Source organism: Stenella coeruleoalba (assembly GCF_951394435.1).
Source record: "Stenella coeruleoalba genome assembly, chromosome: 6".
Classification (NCBI taxonomy): domain Eukaryota; kingdom Metazoa; phylum Chordata; class Mammalia; order Artiodactyla; family Delphinidae; genus Stenella; species Stenella coeruleoalba.
The window spans coordinates 120,524,477-120,543,882 of record NC_137151.1 but is presented as its reverse complement, the minus strand read 5'-3'; the positions used below and the strand labels follow the sequence as shown (position 1 = coordinate 120,543,882).

Here is a 19,406-nt window from a genome sequence, read left to right as displayed (position 1 = left end):
CTGAGGGCCACGTGAGTGTTTATTCAGCGCTGCAGCCTCAGTGACTAGTTCTGTACTGGTACCCAGCAGAAACTCTCTGTACGCCTGTTGAATGAATGAGTAATCAGACTCACATTTTCAAAAGTTTATTTAGACTTCTGGTTCTGACAAGATGGTAAACTGAACTGATGTGGACCTTTTTCCCAACACAAACACAAAGAAAAGATGGATAAGATATACCAAAAGAATAATCTATGACTGAGCATTAAAGAAAGAAGGGAAAATTCCCAGCTACTTGAAATGAAGAGGAAACGAAGTCAAAGCCATAATCATTACCATAGCAAAGGAGGGCCGGGGGCAGGAGACCTTGATACGGTTATAGGAGTTAAGGTTTTCATGCCCACAGAAGGGAGAAGACCTGGCCGGGAACTGGAACTGAGAGCCCTGCAGAAAGCCAGGATCCAGGAAGGGCTGCTGGTCTTTGAACAGGGACCAGGAAGACCTTTCTCACAGCCCAGAGGAATGTCTGTATATGGCACGGAGGGGAGGCGCTCCTTTGTGGGATGGGATTCCAAGCCTGTACCTCATGTGTGTGTCAAGGCTGAATGCACACTACCCGGGTTCTGAGAACCCTAAGCCACGAGGTTAACACCAAACTGGCAGAAGACCTACAGAACTCCCAGGCTCATGGCAGAATAATGGCAAAAGCAATGGAAGAATGCATCCACAACCGGGGGCATATGGGACTCTCACAGCGAACACAATCCCTGCTTAAGACAATCTCCTGATAAAAAAGAACAAACCGTGTGGAAAAATGAACCACCATAAAGGCAAGTCAATAGAGACGACATGTGGGAGAACTGGTACCCTGAGAACTAGAAATAAGTGAACAATCAGAAAGAGGCTATAAAATGAGTGTAATCAAAATAACTGGAAGAGATGAAAGGAACAGAAATCATAGTGAAACACTAGGACAGGAAAAAAAGAACAGTAAAAAAAAAATAATGGGCTGATTTTAAAAAGCTCCCAACAGAACTTCTAAAAATTAAAACTAAACACCCAAATCAGGAAGGGGTATCCAAGAGCAGATTATAAACAGCTATAAGGAGACCAGTAAACCGACGGACATTTTTGAGGACGTGCCCCACAATGCAGCACTGGCAGAAAAGGAGGAGGAAAAAGAGAAAGAATAAGATGGTAGGTTTCTAACAGGAGCTCCAAAAGAACAGATTAGGGAGAATAAAACAGATAATAGGTAATTTCAAAATGGGAAGAACTACACTGAGTCCTAAGCTGTACAGATGAATCTACTCTTAGACGTAATGTAGTAAAATGGCAGAACACTGAAGACAAAAATAACATCGCAAAAGCAACCAGAATGAAAAGGCACGTAAAGCTCCCTCAGGCTGCAGAGTGGAAGCGCTGGAGGTGAAAGCGCTAAAGGCAGGGAGGGCATTTTGCACAGGAGCTCAGCCGTCCTCGCGGTGAAGAGGAGGACGGTGGGGAGTATGTGGACAAAGCTGTTTGTCTGTGCAGGGCGCCACCATCCACGGAGTTGCTCCCAAGTCAGAAGCAGCCACTGGCCTCAGTACTGCTCCCACGGCTCTCAACTCTCACCGCTGGAGCACACCCTGGAGGGTGCTGCAGTGCCTTCTTCTAGTTACACAAACTCCTTGAGGTCACAGACCAGGCCCCATTTATCTCTGTCTCCCTAGTGCCTCGCACAATACGTTGTATGGAGTAGGGGCTTAATAAATGTTGAACTGAATTCTCATGAATCACTTGTTCACACTTTTAGGCCTGTTCTTTGCTCTCTGAAGAGACCTCCGAGCCCTAACTGGAAACACATGACTTTCAATCAGTTCTGGATTCACTGGATTTAACATGCATATTAAAGGCAAGTGAAGTTTCTGCAACAGAGAAAAAGAAGGTGGTCCCCAGGTCTGTGGGTTGCAACTGGCAGTACCTGTCAGGGTGGTGGGGAGGCCGGAGCCTCACACCTCTTAGATGAAGATTTGAACAGTGTTTGGGAGGCTGGCCGAATAATTCAAGAAGAGCTTTACTAATCTAACCTGAGGCACAATAGGTGCCTCAGCTTCTTTCCCCTAATGACCTCAGAGCTTTAAGAATGCTTACCTGAGAGCCGTGCCCTCCAGGGTCTAAGTCCCACCAGAGATGGACAAGTCCCAGGGCCTGTCCTCCCTGGAGCACAGAGGCTAAACGAGCTTCTTGACGGAGAAGAACGGGATGACATAGAGTCACGGATCGGGGCTACTAGGATATTCCAGGAAAGGAAGCTGACACGAGAGTCCAGGAAGTATAAAAGCGGAGTGCCTACTTTCAGGACTACTCCATTTAATAGGAAAAGGCCACTGGGGAGAACTACCGAGCACCACAGTACCTACTCAGAAAAACTTCTTTGCTGATGGACTGAATTTGGCAGGGATAAATACGAAAATGATTACAAATTATACTGCAGAGAATACCCAGATAAAAGCAGTAGTTTCAATTATTAAATGTACCAAACTAATATTCAGCTAATTTCTTTTATATGTAGAACCTCATCTCTCTGCTGCCGTTGCCTTCATGTTACTTGGCTGAGACAACATGGGCCCCTTAGGGCCTGGGGTGGAATCTCCTCATTTCCTAAACACCAATGTTGAGACTCAGGTAGTCGAGGGAACTGTCCCTAAAAGTAAACAGAGGAACACAGGGCAGAGCCTGGGAGAGAGGAGAAAGTCGCAGGCAAGCTCATGGGGTTCTCCATGCTTGACTTCACAGTTCACAGGGAGGGGAGGCTGCCTTTGGACAGAGCGCTCACAGCTGAGGGCTGTCAGAGGAGCGTGCACCAGCCTCTTCCCTACTCAAAACTCTGCCAGCTGCAGCCACGGTGCAGGGATGCAGCCCTGCTGGCACTGGGAAAACAGAAGCGAAGTCATGAGGATTTTCCTGACACGATTTTTCAGGAGAGGCAGTCAACGTTTACTGTGGGCATTCTGCGTGCTAGGCCGGCGACAATGTCTTCCCGTTCAATCCCCATGACAATCATGCCAGAAAAGTTATCATTAGTCCCATTGTTCTTAACAGATGAAGAAACCTGAGGCTCAGGGAGGTTAGAAAACTTGTCCACGGGTTGAGAATAAACTCCAAGACTGCCTCTAGCAAGAGAGAACGGTAGGGAGGGACCACTGAGGCATCTGATAGTCATACTTTCCGAGATCATGGCTCCTACTCAGTTTCCTACACAAAGGCTTTCTTTTACAGGTCTTTGGTCCAAAGCTTATCAGTACTTACAGCTCCTACATTCTCTCCTACATTGCTTATTCTGATAATATGCTAGGAGTTGGGAATTAGGCCAAGAAACAGAGTTAGGCTACTTTCTCCGATCGGTTTTAAAGACAACGTAAGTTGTTGTCACCGGACCTCTGAACTGCTCAGACATGAACTTAAAGCTGGTGCCCTTCTCCCACTGAACAAAAACTCTGCCAACCTTATTTCCAAAGAGCAGAGAGTCAGGCCAGAATTGGAGTATGTAAACACCCCTGAGCCTGACGCCACTGTGTTTCTGCGGCCACAAGCTGTCGTGTGACGGGCTGCCATCCACGGCCATCCAGCAAGCATCAGGGAGCTCAGGGCAGCGCTGACAAGGAGGGCTTATCGCTTACAATTCTCTCACTCCCTAACAATGCTTGCCCCTGCCACCAAGGGACTCGCTCACCTGGCCCCGTCAGTCCTGACCCAGAGAAGTCTAGCCCTACTTCTCTACTGAACCAAGCATTATCAGAAGCTGAGACTGTATCTCTGACACAATGGCCTAGAAATCCTGTAACTGTCTTCCAGAAACAGTGCCATCCAAGAAGAGGAATGATGGTGTTAAAGGATGCTTGGTCAACCTTTTCTGAATGATTAACTTGGTGGGAATTGAGGGTACACAATAGCTGACGATAGCATCCTCCTAAAGATAAATTACAAAGAGGAATAATGCCTTGAAAGTAATCTGAATGGAAATTTGGTCACAAAGGCACACAGTAACCCATCTTCCACCCATAACAGAGCATGAGCTCTTGAAGAAGACGCGAATTTCTCTTCTGGAAGGTAATGTATGATTCCACTGGCCTGTGCCTATTTGATCCTTCCACTGGATAAAATTAAACAGTTGGATATTCAAACAATTAGTCCTTGAGTCCAGGTTGGGACTATTCTTGTCATCAATGAGGTTTCCAAAAGTAGCAACTTGGGACATCAATTGCCTTTCATCTATTTTCTTCCCCGAATTAATGTGATAATGCTGACCGCTGCCTCACACAGCTGTGGCAAGTGACCTTGAACAAGTTACATACATTCCCTAGACCTCAGCTTCTGCAAGTACAACAATAATAAAAGAAAACTCTTCAGGTTACCATGAGAATTAAGTGGGATGACAAACGTAGTGTCCCTGGACTGTGCCTAACACACAGTAGGAGCCCCAGGGTAGCTGCCCTCACCATTCATCAGTCCTTGTCATCATCAGGGCACACGCCCTTTATCTCACTCATCACCACTTTCACAGTCAAGGAGGCAGTCTGTGATGAAGAGAAGAGGTGTATAAAACTATGCCAGGCGCCATCTTTCTAATAAGGCCACCAACTTAAACCTCTGTAAGTACCCAGAAGTACCCCAACTCTAAAATTCCCAAGGTAAGGGGGCGGCGAGGGATAAATTGGGAGATTGGGATTGACATATACACACTACTATATATAAAACAGATAACTAATAAGGACCTGCTGTAGAGCACAGGGAACTCTACTCAATACTCTGTAATGACCTATATGGGAAAAGAATCTAAAAAAGGAGTGAATATATGTATATGAGTAACTGATTCACTTTACTGTACACCTGAAAATAACACAACATTGTAAGTCAACTATACTCCAATAAAAAATATTTTAAAAATTTAAAAAACTTTTTTAAAGAAAGAAAGAAAGAAAAATTCACAAGGTGGAGTATCACAACAAACCTATAAACATAGTTTAGTCAGACTGAATGACAACAAAAGCCAAAGTCACACAGTGAACCCAATTAGCAAGCGCGTGATTGGAGATGAAGTGGGTAGGGGAGTATCTAGAGGAGCTGGAGCCTGGAAAGGAGGCTTTGCTTTGCAATAGACTTCTAATACATTACACCTGCTCCTACACAAGTATTCCAAGTCCTATATTGAAGGGCAAAAGAGATTTTACAGGAGAAACATTTTTGTGCCAGCTATTTTCTAGTACAGTCACAAAAAGTGTGATTCCCTCCCTGACAATCCCTTTGTCGGGGAAGCCCAGTGTAAGGAAGGCTATGGGTGCTACCCCTGCAGGACATGGTGAGCTGACACTCTTTCCCACAGAGTGACTTACTTGTTGCTGTCACGGTACTCGTAGATGTGACATCCTTGAGGCAATCCTGTCTCGTGGTCCAGAGTAAAAGCAAGCTTTAGCTGAATAAGGAGAGAAGAGAAAAACAAGTAAGTTTCAGGTAGCATGCTCTATTCATTCTGATAGCTGAAATGAAAAACAACAACAACAACAAGACAAGCGAAATCACACTCCCTCAAGATGATGTGTTGTGGAGAACCCGGGTCTGCCCGCTCTGGGAAGAGCCCGCACCTTACGGGGACACTGTTGTCAAGGAGGACTGTTACCAGGACTTGACTTCTTCAGTTAACATGCAACCAATTTTTTTTATTAAGCACCTACTTTGTGCCAGACACTGAGTAGCTGATGGGGAAAGAACAGTGAACAGTAAGCAGAGAGGATCTTATGGTCTAGTAGAAGAGACAGACATCAATCACATAATTATGCTGATGAATGGAAAACCTTTTTTTATATACATGAAACTTTGGAATAGGTTCTCTAAAGAAGGAAAAAACCTCCCATGTTTCTACAGAAGTAAATAACCTGGCCTAGACTGGGAAAGTGGGAAGGAGGGGTTACCTAGACTGTGGAAAGGATGGATGGGGAGAGAAGAGGGTCCTCCTCAGCAGAGAACATAACATGTATAGAGCCCTCGGTGCAGGAGTTGCAGGAACTGAAGGGGAACTGAAGGATGTGTATGGGGAAATGGTGGGCAACGATGCTGGAGAGGAAGGCCAGGGCAGGGTACACAGGACCTTCTCAGCCATGTTAGAGTTTCTGGCCTTTACCTTACTAGCAAAGGGAAGCCTCTGACATGTCTTAAGGAGCGGGTGTGTGACATGACCACAGTTAAGTTTTCGCAGGATCCCTCTAGCTACTGCATAGAGAAAAGATTGTAGAAGAGAGAGCAGAAGTAGGAGCCCCGTGGGAGGCTACCGAGTAGTGCAGGTGAGCAGTGAAGGGGGCTGGGACGAGAGGGCAGTTGGGCAAGATGGAGAGAAATGGACAATTTGAGATCTCAAGTAAATTTTTAGAAGTAGAATTGGCAGAATATGCTGATGGATTTGGTGTTGGGGAGTGGTGAGGACAGAAAAGAAGAAATCAAGGATGGTTCAAGTTTTTGATTTAAACAACCAGGCAGGTGGTGGTTTCATTGCTGAGTGAGAAGACTGAATGCGGGGATGGGTAGAGAGTCCAAAGTCTGGTTCTGGACATGTTAACATTTTTTTGGCTGTGCCACGAGGCATGTGGGATCTTCCCTGACCAGGGATCGAACCCGTGCCCCCTGCAACGCTGCAATGGGAGCAGAGCGTCTTAATCACTGGACCTCCAGGGAAGTCCTGGACATGTTAACCTTGAGGCACTCAGTAGCTTTTCCTGATTAGGGAAGATCAGGAACAAGGAATCTGGTAATAAACTCTGGATTCTGTCTTACCCCTAGGTTCTTCATGACATTTTTTTTTTCTTAAATTCCATATATATGTGTTAGCATACAGTATTTAAGACACAGACCTACTAGAGAATGGACTTGAGGATATGGCGAGGGGGAAGGGTAAGCTGTGACAAAGCGAGAGAGAGGCATGGACATGTATACACTACCAAACGTAAGGGAGATAGCTAGTGGGAAGCAGCCGCATAGCACAGGGAGATCAGCTGGGTGCTTTGTGACCGCCTGGAGGGGTGGGATAGGGAGGGTGGGAGGGAGGGAGACGCAAGAGGGAAGAGATATGGGAACATATGTATATGTATAACTGATTCACTTTGTTATAAAGCAGAAACTAACACACCATTGTAAAGCAATTATACTCCAATAAAGATGTAAAAAAAAAAAAAAAAAATGGATTCTGAGGGGAGCGCTCGGGTGTTGCTGGGAAGCCCGAGCTCAGTGAGTTGTGTGTGTCTTGCTAGAGCCCGGCTGGCTATGGCAGCTCTAACATTTCCAAATGCAGGGCCATTTACTAGATTTACAAATTCACTGGGTTTAAAAATCACCAGGGGCGGAATTCCCTGGTGGTCCAGTGGTTAGGACTTGGTGCTTTCACTGCGGTGGCCCGGGTTCAATCCCTGGTTGGGGAACTACGATCCTTCAAGCTGCACCGCGGGGCCAAACAAACAAACTAATAATAAGTTAAATTAAATTAAAAAATTAAAATCACCAGGGAAGTTTTAACTAAAATTAACTGCACATTAGGAGGATACATTGTTATAACTTTTTTTTTTTTAACTGCAAGGCTGTTGACACAACTAATGATCTGCATCATTAGATGCTGGATGATTTTTCTCTTCCTTAGAGGGAAACGAGCTTGTAGGAATGGCCTGTCCTCTCACTGACCCAGATGAAAATACAAAAACAGAAACAAGCCCTCCTTTACCATCATGGACCCAGGAACTTCAAGTCAAAGGCATGTTTTCCCCACAGAGCACTGCTTGGATCTTCCAAGCCCTCTTTCAGTAAAACAGAAAACAATTATTTTAAAATATCTGTTAATTACAACGCTTTTTTCTTTACTTCCCTCTTTGTAGTTAAGGTAAGGCCTATATTCATTTAGTCCACTTCAGACTGCACTGCTTAGAAATTTTCAAATCCTTCAATTCAGTGATTCAAGTTATGAATTTATGGCTTAGAAAAATTATTATAAACGTAGGAGAAAAAGTGGGTTTTTTTTTGCAAAACTGTTTACCTCAGTATTATTTACTGGAAAGACTCTAAAAAGCCAACAATAGCAAAATAGTTAAATAAACCATACTGTAGTCACATGCAGAGTAGCAGGCAGCCATTAAACTGTTTATGAAGAACTTTTGTTAACCTGGGAAAGTATCTGGATTAGATGAAAAGCAGCAGGATGTGTACTCAATTATATAGGGAAAAAACCACATTAAAAAAAGAACAAAGAACGCATAGAAGACTGGAACGATATCAAAATGGCAACAGTGACTGCTTTACTTTCTTTGCATTTTCCAAAGTCTTTATGAGAAGCATGACGAGATATAAGCTGTTGTCCTTAGTCATGAAGGAATTATGGGAAACTTCATTCCTGGGGGATTCTCAAGGTCAAGAAACTATATGTACACCAATTCAACAATAAGGTGAGTAAGCAGAGGTGGTGATGGAGATGGGGAGAGAGGAAATGGAAACAGAAGAGCCCTCATATTTATTGAAAGCCTACCAAGTAAAGGCTTTCCTTTATCCTGACCACAACCATTTGGTTTTTTGTTTGTTTTTTTGTTTTTATGTTTTTGGGTTTTCTTGGGGCCGTGCCGCACAGCTCGTGGGACCTTAGTTCTCCGGCCAGGGGTCGAACCCGGGCCCTCGGCAGTGAAAGCGCGGGGTCCTAACTACTGGACCGCCAGAGAAGTCCCCCGTGACCACAGCCAAGTGAATTCGGTATTACTATTTCCTTTTCACAGGTGAGGAACTTGAGTTGGAAAAAGGTGAAGTAATTTGTTCAAACCACAATTAGAACTGGAATTTCAACCAGAACCTGTGTTCTTGCCACTTTACCAGAATTTTGGACTTGGTGATGGCCCGGAGATAATAAAGTCTGCAAAAGAGAGAGGAGCCAAAGACAATGAATGTCTAAGGGTTTTTGCCTTGGAGAGCCAGGTAGATGCTTCCCGTGATAAGGAGGAATGGCAGGGCTGGGAGTGCTGATTTTAAGGTGCCCAAGAGGTATCTTAGTGGAGGTGACCAGTAGGCAGCTGTGTAAACAATTCTGAATTTTATAAGCAAGACCGTAACCTGGAGGTACAGGTCTGGGAAACTTTGGATGCGAAGACAGATGGCAACTGAAGCCACTGGAGCGGATGAGATGGTCCTGAGAGAGTATGTTGAGTGAAAATGAGGTTTTCGATAGAACAGCTACATTTAAGAGCTGGACAACAGACACTGAGAAGGGGTAGCCACGGTGTTCTAAGTTATGACGTTACAGGAGCCAAGGCGGGAACACGTCGTAAGGAGGGAGCACTCAGCAGCGTCAAATCCTTCTAAGAGGTCAAGTAAGAGAGGAACAAGCATCTGAACCAAGAATCTGCAGGATTTAGCAACGAGAACCCTCAGGACAGCGGTGGGAGCAGAGGTCAGGGCGTGATGGGCTGACAAATGAGCAGAGCGGGAGGAAGTGGGGATCATGAGTGTTAACTCTCTCAGCAAACTGCAGAGTGGCTGGGAAGAGCCAAGGTGAATGGAACGGAATGGGACTGGCTACCAGGATGCGGGATTGAAGGAGAATGGACTGTAAGATGACAGAGACTTGTTTAAATGCTGATAGAAGGAGGAAATATAGAGGGAGGGGTTGAAGACACAGGAGAGAGATGCCTGAGATGACAGGAGGGGGTGGAATCCGACATGCAAGCGAAGACCCTTTCTCACTGCAGCGGTAGGGAAGGCGGGGTGGGGCTGAAGATCTATCTATGGATTTGGGGTGGGTGGGTATGCGGGCATGGTGGTGGTTTGGAACGTGCCAGCCTGATTATCGTTCTTTTCTAAGAACTAGGAGGCCAAATTACCTGCAAGGAATGGAGGGTTTGGTGAGGGAAGGAACGGAAGTTGGAGGAATATGATGAAAGTTTGAAATTGCTTCTCTGGAGAACAGGAAAAGCAGTTGACCGGAGACGAGCATAAGGGTTGCCAGGGAGCATTACGGGTCTAGCTGAGGCCACAGGATCTGAGGTCACCGTAGCAACCATCTGTCCAGATGATTTTTTTTCTAGCAACCTAGATGCTGGCATGAAGAAAGTTAGGTGGGTGTGGAGCTGAGCATTTGCCAGAAAGGCCTGAGGGAAGAATAGGTTTGAGGGATCAAGGGCAACAGATGGATCAGGGACTCTATGGGGAAATGGGCAGGAAATACAGATGGAAGGGACTGACTGGAAGAAAACAGAAGAGTCTGGGTGAAGGAGGTCTTGTATGGAGTTAATATTCTTTGAGTACGTCCTCTGTCCTAGGCACCTTTCACGTGTGACTTTATTTAATCCTCCCAACAACCCTGCGAGGTTGGCTCCTATCCTTACACTGCAGGGTAGTTTAAGTAAATTAGCAAGTAAGTGGCAGAACTGAAGTGTAGTCCATGTTGCTAACCACTGGCCTATACTGGCCTCCGAGGTGTCCATGAGGTCAAGGAGAGGGTTTGTGGGAGTCACTGGAGGCTGTGGTCAGAGAGAAGGCCATGTCTGATCTTGGAGATGGAACAGTCAATCACAAGATGCAAGGAGAAGTCGAGAAACGGAGAGTCAGAGGTTGGGGTGGGGCGTGGGGTCCTCCCTGAGAGGTCTGATATTCATTCAGGAGGATGAGATGCTGTTGCCCAGATAAACCAGTCCACAAAGCGTGTCCCTGCAGGTGTGTAGGTATGTGTGGGTGTGGGAGTAGGCACCTACTATGTGCACGGCTTAATACATGAATGAATCGGTCCAGCTGGTCCCTAGAGCAGACGTAAGTGCATGTCTAGCAGTCATTTCCTCCTTCCTACTGGTATTCTAGTTTCATTCAGCTATACGCCCTCCCACCCCAGGCCAGGGGATTCAAGGGGAAGCAGATCCAATCTCCGGGGCTGGACCTGGCCGTTCTAAGGTAACCTCATGCACCTTTCAGTAACTGATCAGGAACCCATGCCAGCCAGTGCATGGCATTTCCTGGCCCTAGGCACTGCTTTAGGAATGGTCATGTGATCCAACGGAGGCCAGCGTTTGCTGGGTGCTTCCGGGCACGAGGGCCAGAACTGCTGCAACTTGCTTGCTACCAGCCTGAGAATGGAGCCAACTCACACAGGAAGCAGACTCAAAAGACCCAGAGAACAGCAGAGCCAGGGCCTCGATGGAGCTGTGCCCGGTCTCTGCCAGCCTTCCGGGCCCCGGCCGCTCTTTGTAATTGCTCATTATTTCTCTCAAGGACACCGACACTCTCCACTGCCCTGGCTCTGCTCTCTCTAATCCACTCTCCATAACACAGCTGAGCCATCCTTCTGAACACAAGCCTGATGACACTTCCATCTGTAAGAACCCTGATGGCTTCCTGCTGTCTATATGTCGGAAATATATTCATGAATCAAACACGGTCCAGGCCCTCTGGGGGTTGGTTGCCCACGTGAACAAATATGGACTGTGACCAAGGGACTGGTGGGGTGGCAAGTGCCGAGGAGGGTATGCCAAGCCGGAAGGGCCCCAGGGCAGAAGACGGGCGTCTTGAAGGAGAAACACGAGTCTGCCAGACAGGGAAGAGCGCCCCGGCGTCGTCCTGCTGCAAAGCTCTGTGCGTTCCTTCTACAACTGCACAGCTCACTGCATGAGGCTGGACCAAGCCGTGCACACTCTCCTATCTCTGGGCCCCTCCTTGTGCCACGACTGCTTCCAGGGGAGCCCTTCCTGTCTGTCCCAGCAAGATCCCACACATCCTTTGATATTCTCTCTGTAAAACTGGACCTTCTATTATTCCCTCCTCTGGTAACTAGAGGCAGGGCCGCTCTCCCCAGTGAGTCCGAGGGTTTGGGATGGGTAGCTTCACCAGGTACCCTGGGCACTCAGTGCCCTTATCTCTGTCCACAGCAGGTGCCCAAAGCATGTCGCTGAGCTGAACTGCAGAGTAGAGATTTGGAGCATCTCGTTTACCTGTCAGCGACTAACTGCTCCAGTCATTTAATTTACAGACACAGGGACTTCCCTGGTGGCACAGTGGTCAAGAATCGACTGCCGAAGCAGAGGACACGGGTTCGAGCCCTGGTCCGGGAAGATCCCACATGCCGTGGAGCAACTAAGCCCATGTGCCATAACTACTGAGCCTGTGCTCTAGAGCCCGCAAGCCACAACTACTGAGCCCACGTGCCACAACTACTGAAGCCCGTGTGCTTAGAGCCCATGCTCCGCAACAAGAGAAGCCACTGCAATGAGAAGCCCATGCACCGCAACGAAGAGGAGGCCCCGCTCGCCGCAACTAGAGAAAGCCCGCGTGCAGCACCGAAGACGCAATGTAGCCAGAAATAAATAATTAAAAAAAAATTTTACAGACACAGAATCATGTTCCCCTGCAAGCTCCTAGTCACCCAATTTCATCCGAGTTTGTAATCACTCTCACCTCTGTAGAGAGATTCTGCCGCACGTGTGCCACCCCTCAGTCGCTGTGCCACCAGACTACAAGCAGTGGCTCAAATCCTCTCGGTGTCCAGAGGCTCCCATCTTGCCAGTGCCTACGAAGAGGCACTCGGTCCTTCACTCAACAGTAGTTACTGAATACGTCCCATGAGCCTAGCATGGCAAGGAAACAGGCAGCCCTACAGGCTGCCATCTGTGCCAGTGCGGGCTCTAATCAAGGCCTACAGGGGTCCATCCACAGAGTGGCTCAGCTTGGAACGCTGGCCTGCAAGGATGACAGCTACTCCGAGACTTCATGAGGCCCGGCTTTCCCTTTCCAGAGGCAGTTGCCACTGTCAAGCAGAAGAGCCCGCTATGAGTCAACCTCTTCCCTGGGAGGACAGTTTCCAACCGCACAACATCCCTGGTATTGGGTAAGGAGGGAAGGCAGCAAAGGGCCCATGAGGCAGTGACAAGGCTGCTCTGTCAGCCTCTTGCAGCAGAGGAAGGAGACCTTTAAACGGGTCTAGTTAGAGACAAGCCTTTCCTCTGGACAAAGGACAAGCCAATCTCTCTCAAGCAGGGAAGAGAGGAGCCTTCTGCTTTCAGGGGCTCAGGCCAGACCACAGAGGAGGATAGGCCCTGGGCAGCTGGAGCGTGAGACTCCTGCTGGGAGACCTCCTGCCTCAGGGAAACCGGCACCGTGGGTGAGCTGACGGAGCCTGGGTGAGTGGAAGGGGCCGCAGTCCTTCCCCACGGGCTGTGGGAACGTGGGGGTAGAGGCCCTACGGGGGTTGGTAGGTCTGCAGAAGGTCCTCCTGCAGCCCCTCCAGGTCTAGGGCGGGAGAGGGAGGCAAGGGAGGCCACAGGGCCATCCTCCCAGCTGGTGACAACAGGTGAGCGGTAAGAACGACCGATTCAGGACCAACGAAGGCTTCCTCAGGGTTCTCAGACGTTGCTTGAGGAAGAGCCTTTAGGTGAACCTAAGGGGAAGAATGAACACCCCAGGCTAAGCAGCAGAGGGGTCCATGGAGTCATTTAATGTAACCATTAAAGGAAGCATGACCTCACTCTGTACACCAGCCCAGTGAAGCCAACGGGCCAGATTACATTCATAAGAATAACTGAGAAAGAGTAATGGGACGGGACAGGAAAGGTGGCTGAGGGGTGGCTTGCTAGATGTTCCCCCGGGCTAATGAGCAAATTGGTCCTTAATCTGCTCAGGTGCACAGCTGGCTTTCCCAAACAGCCACATTCCTGGAGAACATACACACAGGCCACTTGGTACTAAACTCCATCAGCTAAGTGATACCAGCTCAGAGTCTTTGGTGCTTTTGAAAACGCTGGCCTGACTTTGGTAGGGTAAGAGATGTGTTAAGAAGTTTAGCAATTGCCTGTCTCGTCCACAACAGCTCCAAGATGACCTCTGGCAGGCAACCGGCTCTCTTTCTGGCCATGGGCTGGATGGCACTTGCAGGCCGGGCATAAGAGAGTGCGTCCCCTCTCTGCAGGCTGCTCCGTGACCGAACAGGGGCAACCTCCACGACCCAGCACCGAGTTCCTCTCACAGGGGAGTAATGAGAGAGGTAGCTGGTGAAAGCAGAGTGCTGGTTCTGTGGCCAGCATTGCTCCAGTTCAAACCAACATGGGTTCTCCGGGAGGCCAGTGAGCTTGCTTCAATCTGCTAGCTATTAGGACCAAGGTTCAAACGCAGGTCAAGGACCAGACTGGGAAGCCTCCAGTCTCTGCATGGCTGACTCTTCCCCTCACAGTCCACTGGTCTTGCAGGGTGTCCAACTCTTCCTTAAGCTGAAAGTGGCAAATCCCATCATAGTTCAAACATCTGAGGTATGCCATTTATGGCATACTTAAAAAGAAGAGAAAAGTTACCTCTACCTGAGCCTTGGTTTTGCAATTGAAAAATCTTATTAGAAGGAAATCTTCACATTCTCTGAGGTGATCTTTAGTTTCTCTTCTTTAGTTTTCGTTGTTTGGTTTGGATTTCCTAAGCATTATTTTTTTCCCATCTCCTCTCTGCTTTCTTTTATAAGACAAAGATGCTGTGGACTTGGCTTTCGCTTGGTTCACAGTGACTCTACGGCAATGTATTAAGTTTCTTTCTCCTAAGTCCACTGAAGTCTTTTTGGACTTGGAGAAAGCTTTTTAAGAAAGAACTTGCTCATTCAGCAGGATTTTCCTCCCCACCCCAAGCTCTGGTTCTGACCTGGAAAAAATAAGAGTGAGAAAGCGCAAGAGAATCCTGCAGTCCTGACGCTCAACTGCACAAACCACAAAAAAGAGCCTCGCTCCAGTAACGTAATCATGGAGATTTCTGGCACCTTGGTCTTTCAAGAAAAATACATCCATCTGCTGGCACAGGGACCCATCAAACTAAATCCTGTTCAGCATGGAGTTCCCGATTCATTAGTGTTGGAAAGTCTATAGCGAGGCTGGCCGCTCCCACTGGATGACGCCTCCCTGCAGCGCCGTCTGTAAACCCCACAGCTGTGTTTTCACTTAAAGCCACTTCTCCTGACTCCATTGCACCTTGTTCCAGAGGCTCGTTCTATCCTCATTAAGGTTAAAAATGACAGGTCAAGGATTCTTCAATGCTGAAGTTTTACTTGCTCAGAAGAAAAGCCGTCTGTCTCCGGAGCTACGGTCAATCAATAGGGAAGGCTGCTCTTTCGTCAGGAGTCACAGAGGCCAACCTGGTTGGTTCATCCTGGGCTTGCCTCAGTCAGCAAGCCAGTCCCGGGAGAGAAGAGCCCTGACCCCTCCTGCCCGCCTGTCTGAGGGTTACTTCATGGCTCACCAGCAAGGCCGGGGCAGTAGAGCTCTGCGGGCCATGACTCCGCAGCACCTCTGCCTTTATTGCTGGGTGAGACCAGCACAGAAGACCTCATTCCCCTTCCCAGCACCTGTGTTAGCAGAACAGGCGTTCCCCTGCCCACATTTTTACCCCGCAAATTCCTGAGAAATATGGCAACGGGGAACACAAAGCACGGTGAACAGGTCTGCACGTGTCGTATGCAGAGGGACGCTGCAACCGACGTGCTCGACCCACTCACAGCAGGAGCATTTTTGAGGATTTTCACAGCCAAAGAGGGTGACTTCTGTTGGGACATTACCAGACCAGAGCCATCTCTGCTCAGAGCTCTAGGGCTCAGGCCAACCACTCTTCAGGGACTGGAACTGCCCAAAGCTGCTTCCGCGGGGAAGTGCCCATGTTGACTGTGGGAACTGCATATGGCCCCTCCACATGCATGGAGGTGGCTGTGCATCGTACAGAGAGATTGTCTGGGTCTCCTGGCATTTCAAATATATCAGTTTTGCAGCCTAGCCACCTACTTTCTAAAGCTTGTGGTCCTGCCCCAAACAGTGGAGAATGTCCACCTGCCAGAGCCTCCCACTTCAGCGCCTCTGCTACATAGTTTCCATCACACACACAGCGGACACCAGGGAAATGTGTCAGAAGCAGCCTAAGTGACAGGCTATCTGCTCACTCAGGCAGGTGGTCTAAGCTTTGTCCTTGAGTCAAGTTAGGCTACAGGGAAGTGACACCTGTAGACGACACGAGCTTGTTCACTAGCTTACTTGCCTTCCTCAAGCTGTGTTTTATCCTTCAACTTTCACCCGAGTTTAAGAAATAGCCTTATAATACCTCCTTCTTCGTTGGCCACAAATGTAAAAATCTGTCCACTATAACACTTAATGCCCCCACTATCAAGCCTCATGTGAGAAAGAGCTTTTAGTGCTGGGAAAAGCATCCTGACTTTCAGTGAGATTTGTTATAAGAAATAACCTTATGAAATCTGTCTCTTCCCCATAAAGCAGGAAGCTATTTCTGCATTTCTGATACTGAAGTCAGATAATATGACGCCCAGTCACAGGAATCATGCTCTCTTACAGATGTCCTATTACTTCTGCCTCTTTTCCTTGGCTCTGATTTTCTGTCTTTCTTTCTACTGTATTCATTTTACTGTTTATTTCCTTTGTTGCAAGTCTTCTCAAATCCTTTTTGGAAACAGATGAGAGTATACATAAATAAAATAAGGTTCTTCAAAATATAAGCCAAACATACATAAAAATATGAGAGCCAGGCAAGTTCGAATACAACTTGATTCAACAATGATCATGACGGTAGGCATTCAGTTCATGGAAGAAAGAAAACGGGTCATTCTCATACATGCCTCAGAGCCAGTGATCAAGCTGGCTCTAGTCTTGAAAAAACAGGAGAGAACAGAATGATCTTCCAGGGAATTGGCCTCAGTTTCCAGGGACTTGAGGAGTTGAAGGAGTTATATAACCCCAAGCTGGGAGCCAGCAGCTCCGGCCTTGTCTCTGTTCTTCCCCAGACTCCGGGATGGTGTGGGGTTCTGATGACCTTAGCCTTCCCACCTGTAAAATGGAGCTGAGTTCCTCTATGGTCATCCTTGTGGTTTATTTTACGGATGAATGTGAGATACTTTCTAGGTTTACTGGAAGAAAGCCTCCATAATAAGTCCCTGCTATACCTGTCAGAAGAAAAGCTCTGAAGATTTTCGGAGGACCAGCGCTCACCTCTTTTAATAAGAAAGAGGTGGCAGTGCATAAAGCTGTGTTACGTAGCCAAGAGCGACTGTCGAAGTTCATGACTTGATTCCATGCCCACTGTGCTTCCTTCCTCCCAGATGAGGCCAAATGTCTGGACAACATATTCCAGGACAACATTCTAAGGTCCCTTCTGGTCCTGGGGCAGCCAGTCTGCCCTACTGTCCTCCTCCTGCAACCAGCCTTCAAGCTGCAGCAGCGGGCTTAGCAGCACCTCCTGGCACAAGATCACTGGCCACGGCCATCCAGTCACAAAGTGTCTGTTGACCTGATGCTTCCTGGGTTGCTCAGAACAGTCTGGAAGGGACACCTAGGAGGCCCACGCCTGGGGTTACCGGAGGTTCCTACTCTCATCCAAAACAATTACTAGTGTCTTAAAGAGCCTTTCTCTTTTTGAACAATATATCAGTCTAATAGGTACCATTCTAACTATGGAAAAGACCAAAGAACATATGGGTATTGTGAACTTTAAAGAAAATACAGAAAGAAGCTTACAGCTAAGATGAAATGCAAAGATCAAAAAAATTAAAGAGGTTAGTAGAGGATATTAGAAAGGGCTGGGATCCAGCAAGAAGGAAAATGAACAGACTTTCTATGCCTTGCTAACTGAAACATCAGCTTTGGTAATAGAGAATCCTTGGATAATCTCGCATAGCTGAAAATCATTTAAGAAACTAGACACAATGTTAAATGTTAAAAAAATAAGTTTCACAATAATCTTAGGGGAACATTTTCATTAAGCAGAAATCTGTTTTCTCTCCAACCTTTGTATAATCTTTCTAGGGGCTCTGGGCTGGAACTCAGGGGACAGTCAGAGGCTCTCACAGTGACCTTGGGGATCCTCTAGAATAACTGCCCACAGCACTGGACAAGTTTTCTTTCTAGCACTCTAAAGAGCTCAAGCTTTGCTGCGACCCTCCTGCCTGGGACACAGGTCTTACTAAACCAGAAATAAGCTCATTTCGCTTTCGAGTGGGTGTACCTATAAACAACAAGCAACACTGTAGAGAAGTAAAGGGTGCGGACACTTCAGGCTGGTTTTGAAACCTGGCTTTACTTCCTATGAGCTACACGACCCCTGGCAAGTTACCTTACCTATTTGTACCTCAGTTTCCTCCTCTGTAAAATGGGGACAATAATGGTACCTGGTTCATATGGTTGTGAAAATTAAATGAGGGGAAAGAAAACACATTATAACAATACCTGACGATGGCAAACACTTGATAAATGTTCCTGATGTCATAAAGCTTAGGGTTATTTCTTATAATGAGTTGAGATCAAATTTAAAAGAGGACGCACTGGAACAAGCTGACTGGGTGGGACTCAACAGTCCCAGATGTGATCACTCTAAAACCCAAGGAATTTCCACATTAATAGGGTTCAACTTCGTAACTGGAGCAATATTTGGGAAGCCACTTCTCTCTGTGAAGGACACACAGCAGGAGAGCACTCCGCAGGAGGACACATGCTTCAAAGTCTTCTTCAGCGGCCCTGCCGGCACTTGCGGCGGCTCGGTGGCCGGGCAGCCCTACTGTATTCCCAGGTGACCAGCTCTCCTGGGCTGCTTCCCACTGAAGCGTCAGGCAGGGAGGCCGTGGTGCCCCTACATGAGGCTCACTCCTCAACAGAAAAGCCTCCACGGCCCTGCCAGGTTGGCAGATGTGCCTCAACATGGAGGCTGCCCAGCGCCTCTGCACTGGCAACAACTTGTCTGTTAATCTCCACTTGGGTAAGGAAGAGGCCGCAGAGACCTGCTAGAGCATGGCAGAGGGCTGGCTTCTGACAGTCCGGATGTGGGAAAATTGCTTCTATCGTGGTCTGATTCTTCTCATTTATTCTCAAGTTGAAACAAGTCTCCAGCTGTCTGTTTGCTTAACTATCATACCGTCCAACGGGATTGTAAACTCCAATAGAGAAATCCCAATCGATTACTGTTTCTGAGCCCCACAAATATTTATTAAAAAAGCACTTCTAGGTGACGTAGGGGCCTGCAGTAAGCCGCAGAAATACGAGGTTCCACATTCAACCAGCCACAGCACCAGGAACTCCACACGCACAGCTACTGTCACTGCCATTTTAAGGGTGAGGAAGCTGACGTGCAGAGAGGCTAAGTAACTTGCCTGCCCAACCGAGGTCAGGTGATATAGCAACCAACACCTGGCAGACCTAGAAATGGAACCCAAACCCATCTAACTACAGTCTGTGCATTTCTCACTGGGCCACACTTGCTATTTCTCCATCTATAAAGAGGGCACCAAGCTGGAAGCCGGGGGCTCCAACACTTTTCTTCTCTCCTCTAGATTCCAGCAGGCGTAGGACAGCAACTGGGGTTCAGAGAGTCAGTCTCTCGGGGCTCATTGGCAACGGTCTGACGGAAGAACAACTGGAATTTAAGGC

General features: G+C 47.6%; 1 protein-coding gene across 1 annotated transcript in view; it reads right to left on the bottom strand.

Annotated features, from left to right (window-relative positions):
* Positions 1-19,406, bottom strand: part of DIS3L2 (DIS3 like 3'-5' exoribonuclease 2) — a 374,099-nt gene that overhangs the window by 34,346 nt on the left and 320,347 nt on the right. The window contains exon 14 of the mRNA XM_079923917.1: positions 5,358-5,437. Coding sequence (XP_079780043.1) covers positions 5,358-5,437 — 80 coding nt within the window. The remainder of the gene's footprint in view (positions 1-5,357; positions 5,438-19,406) is intronic.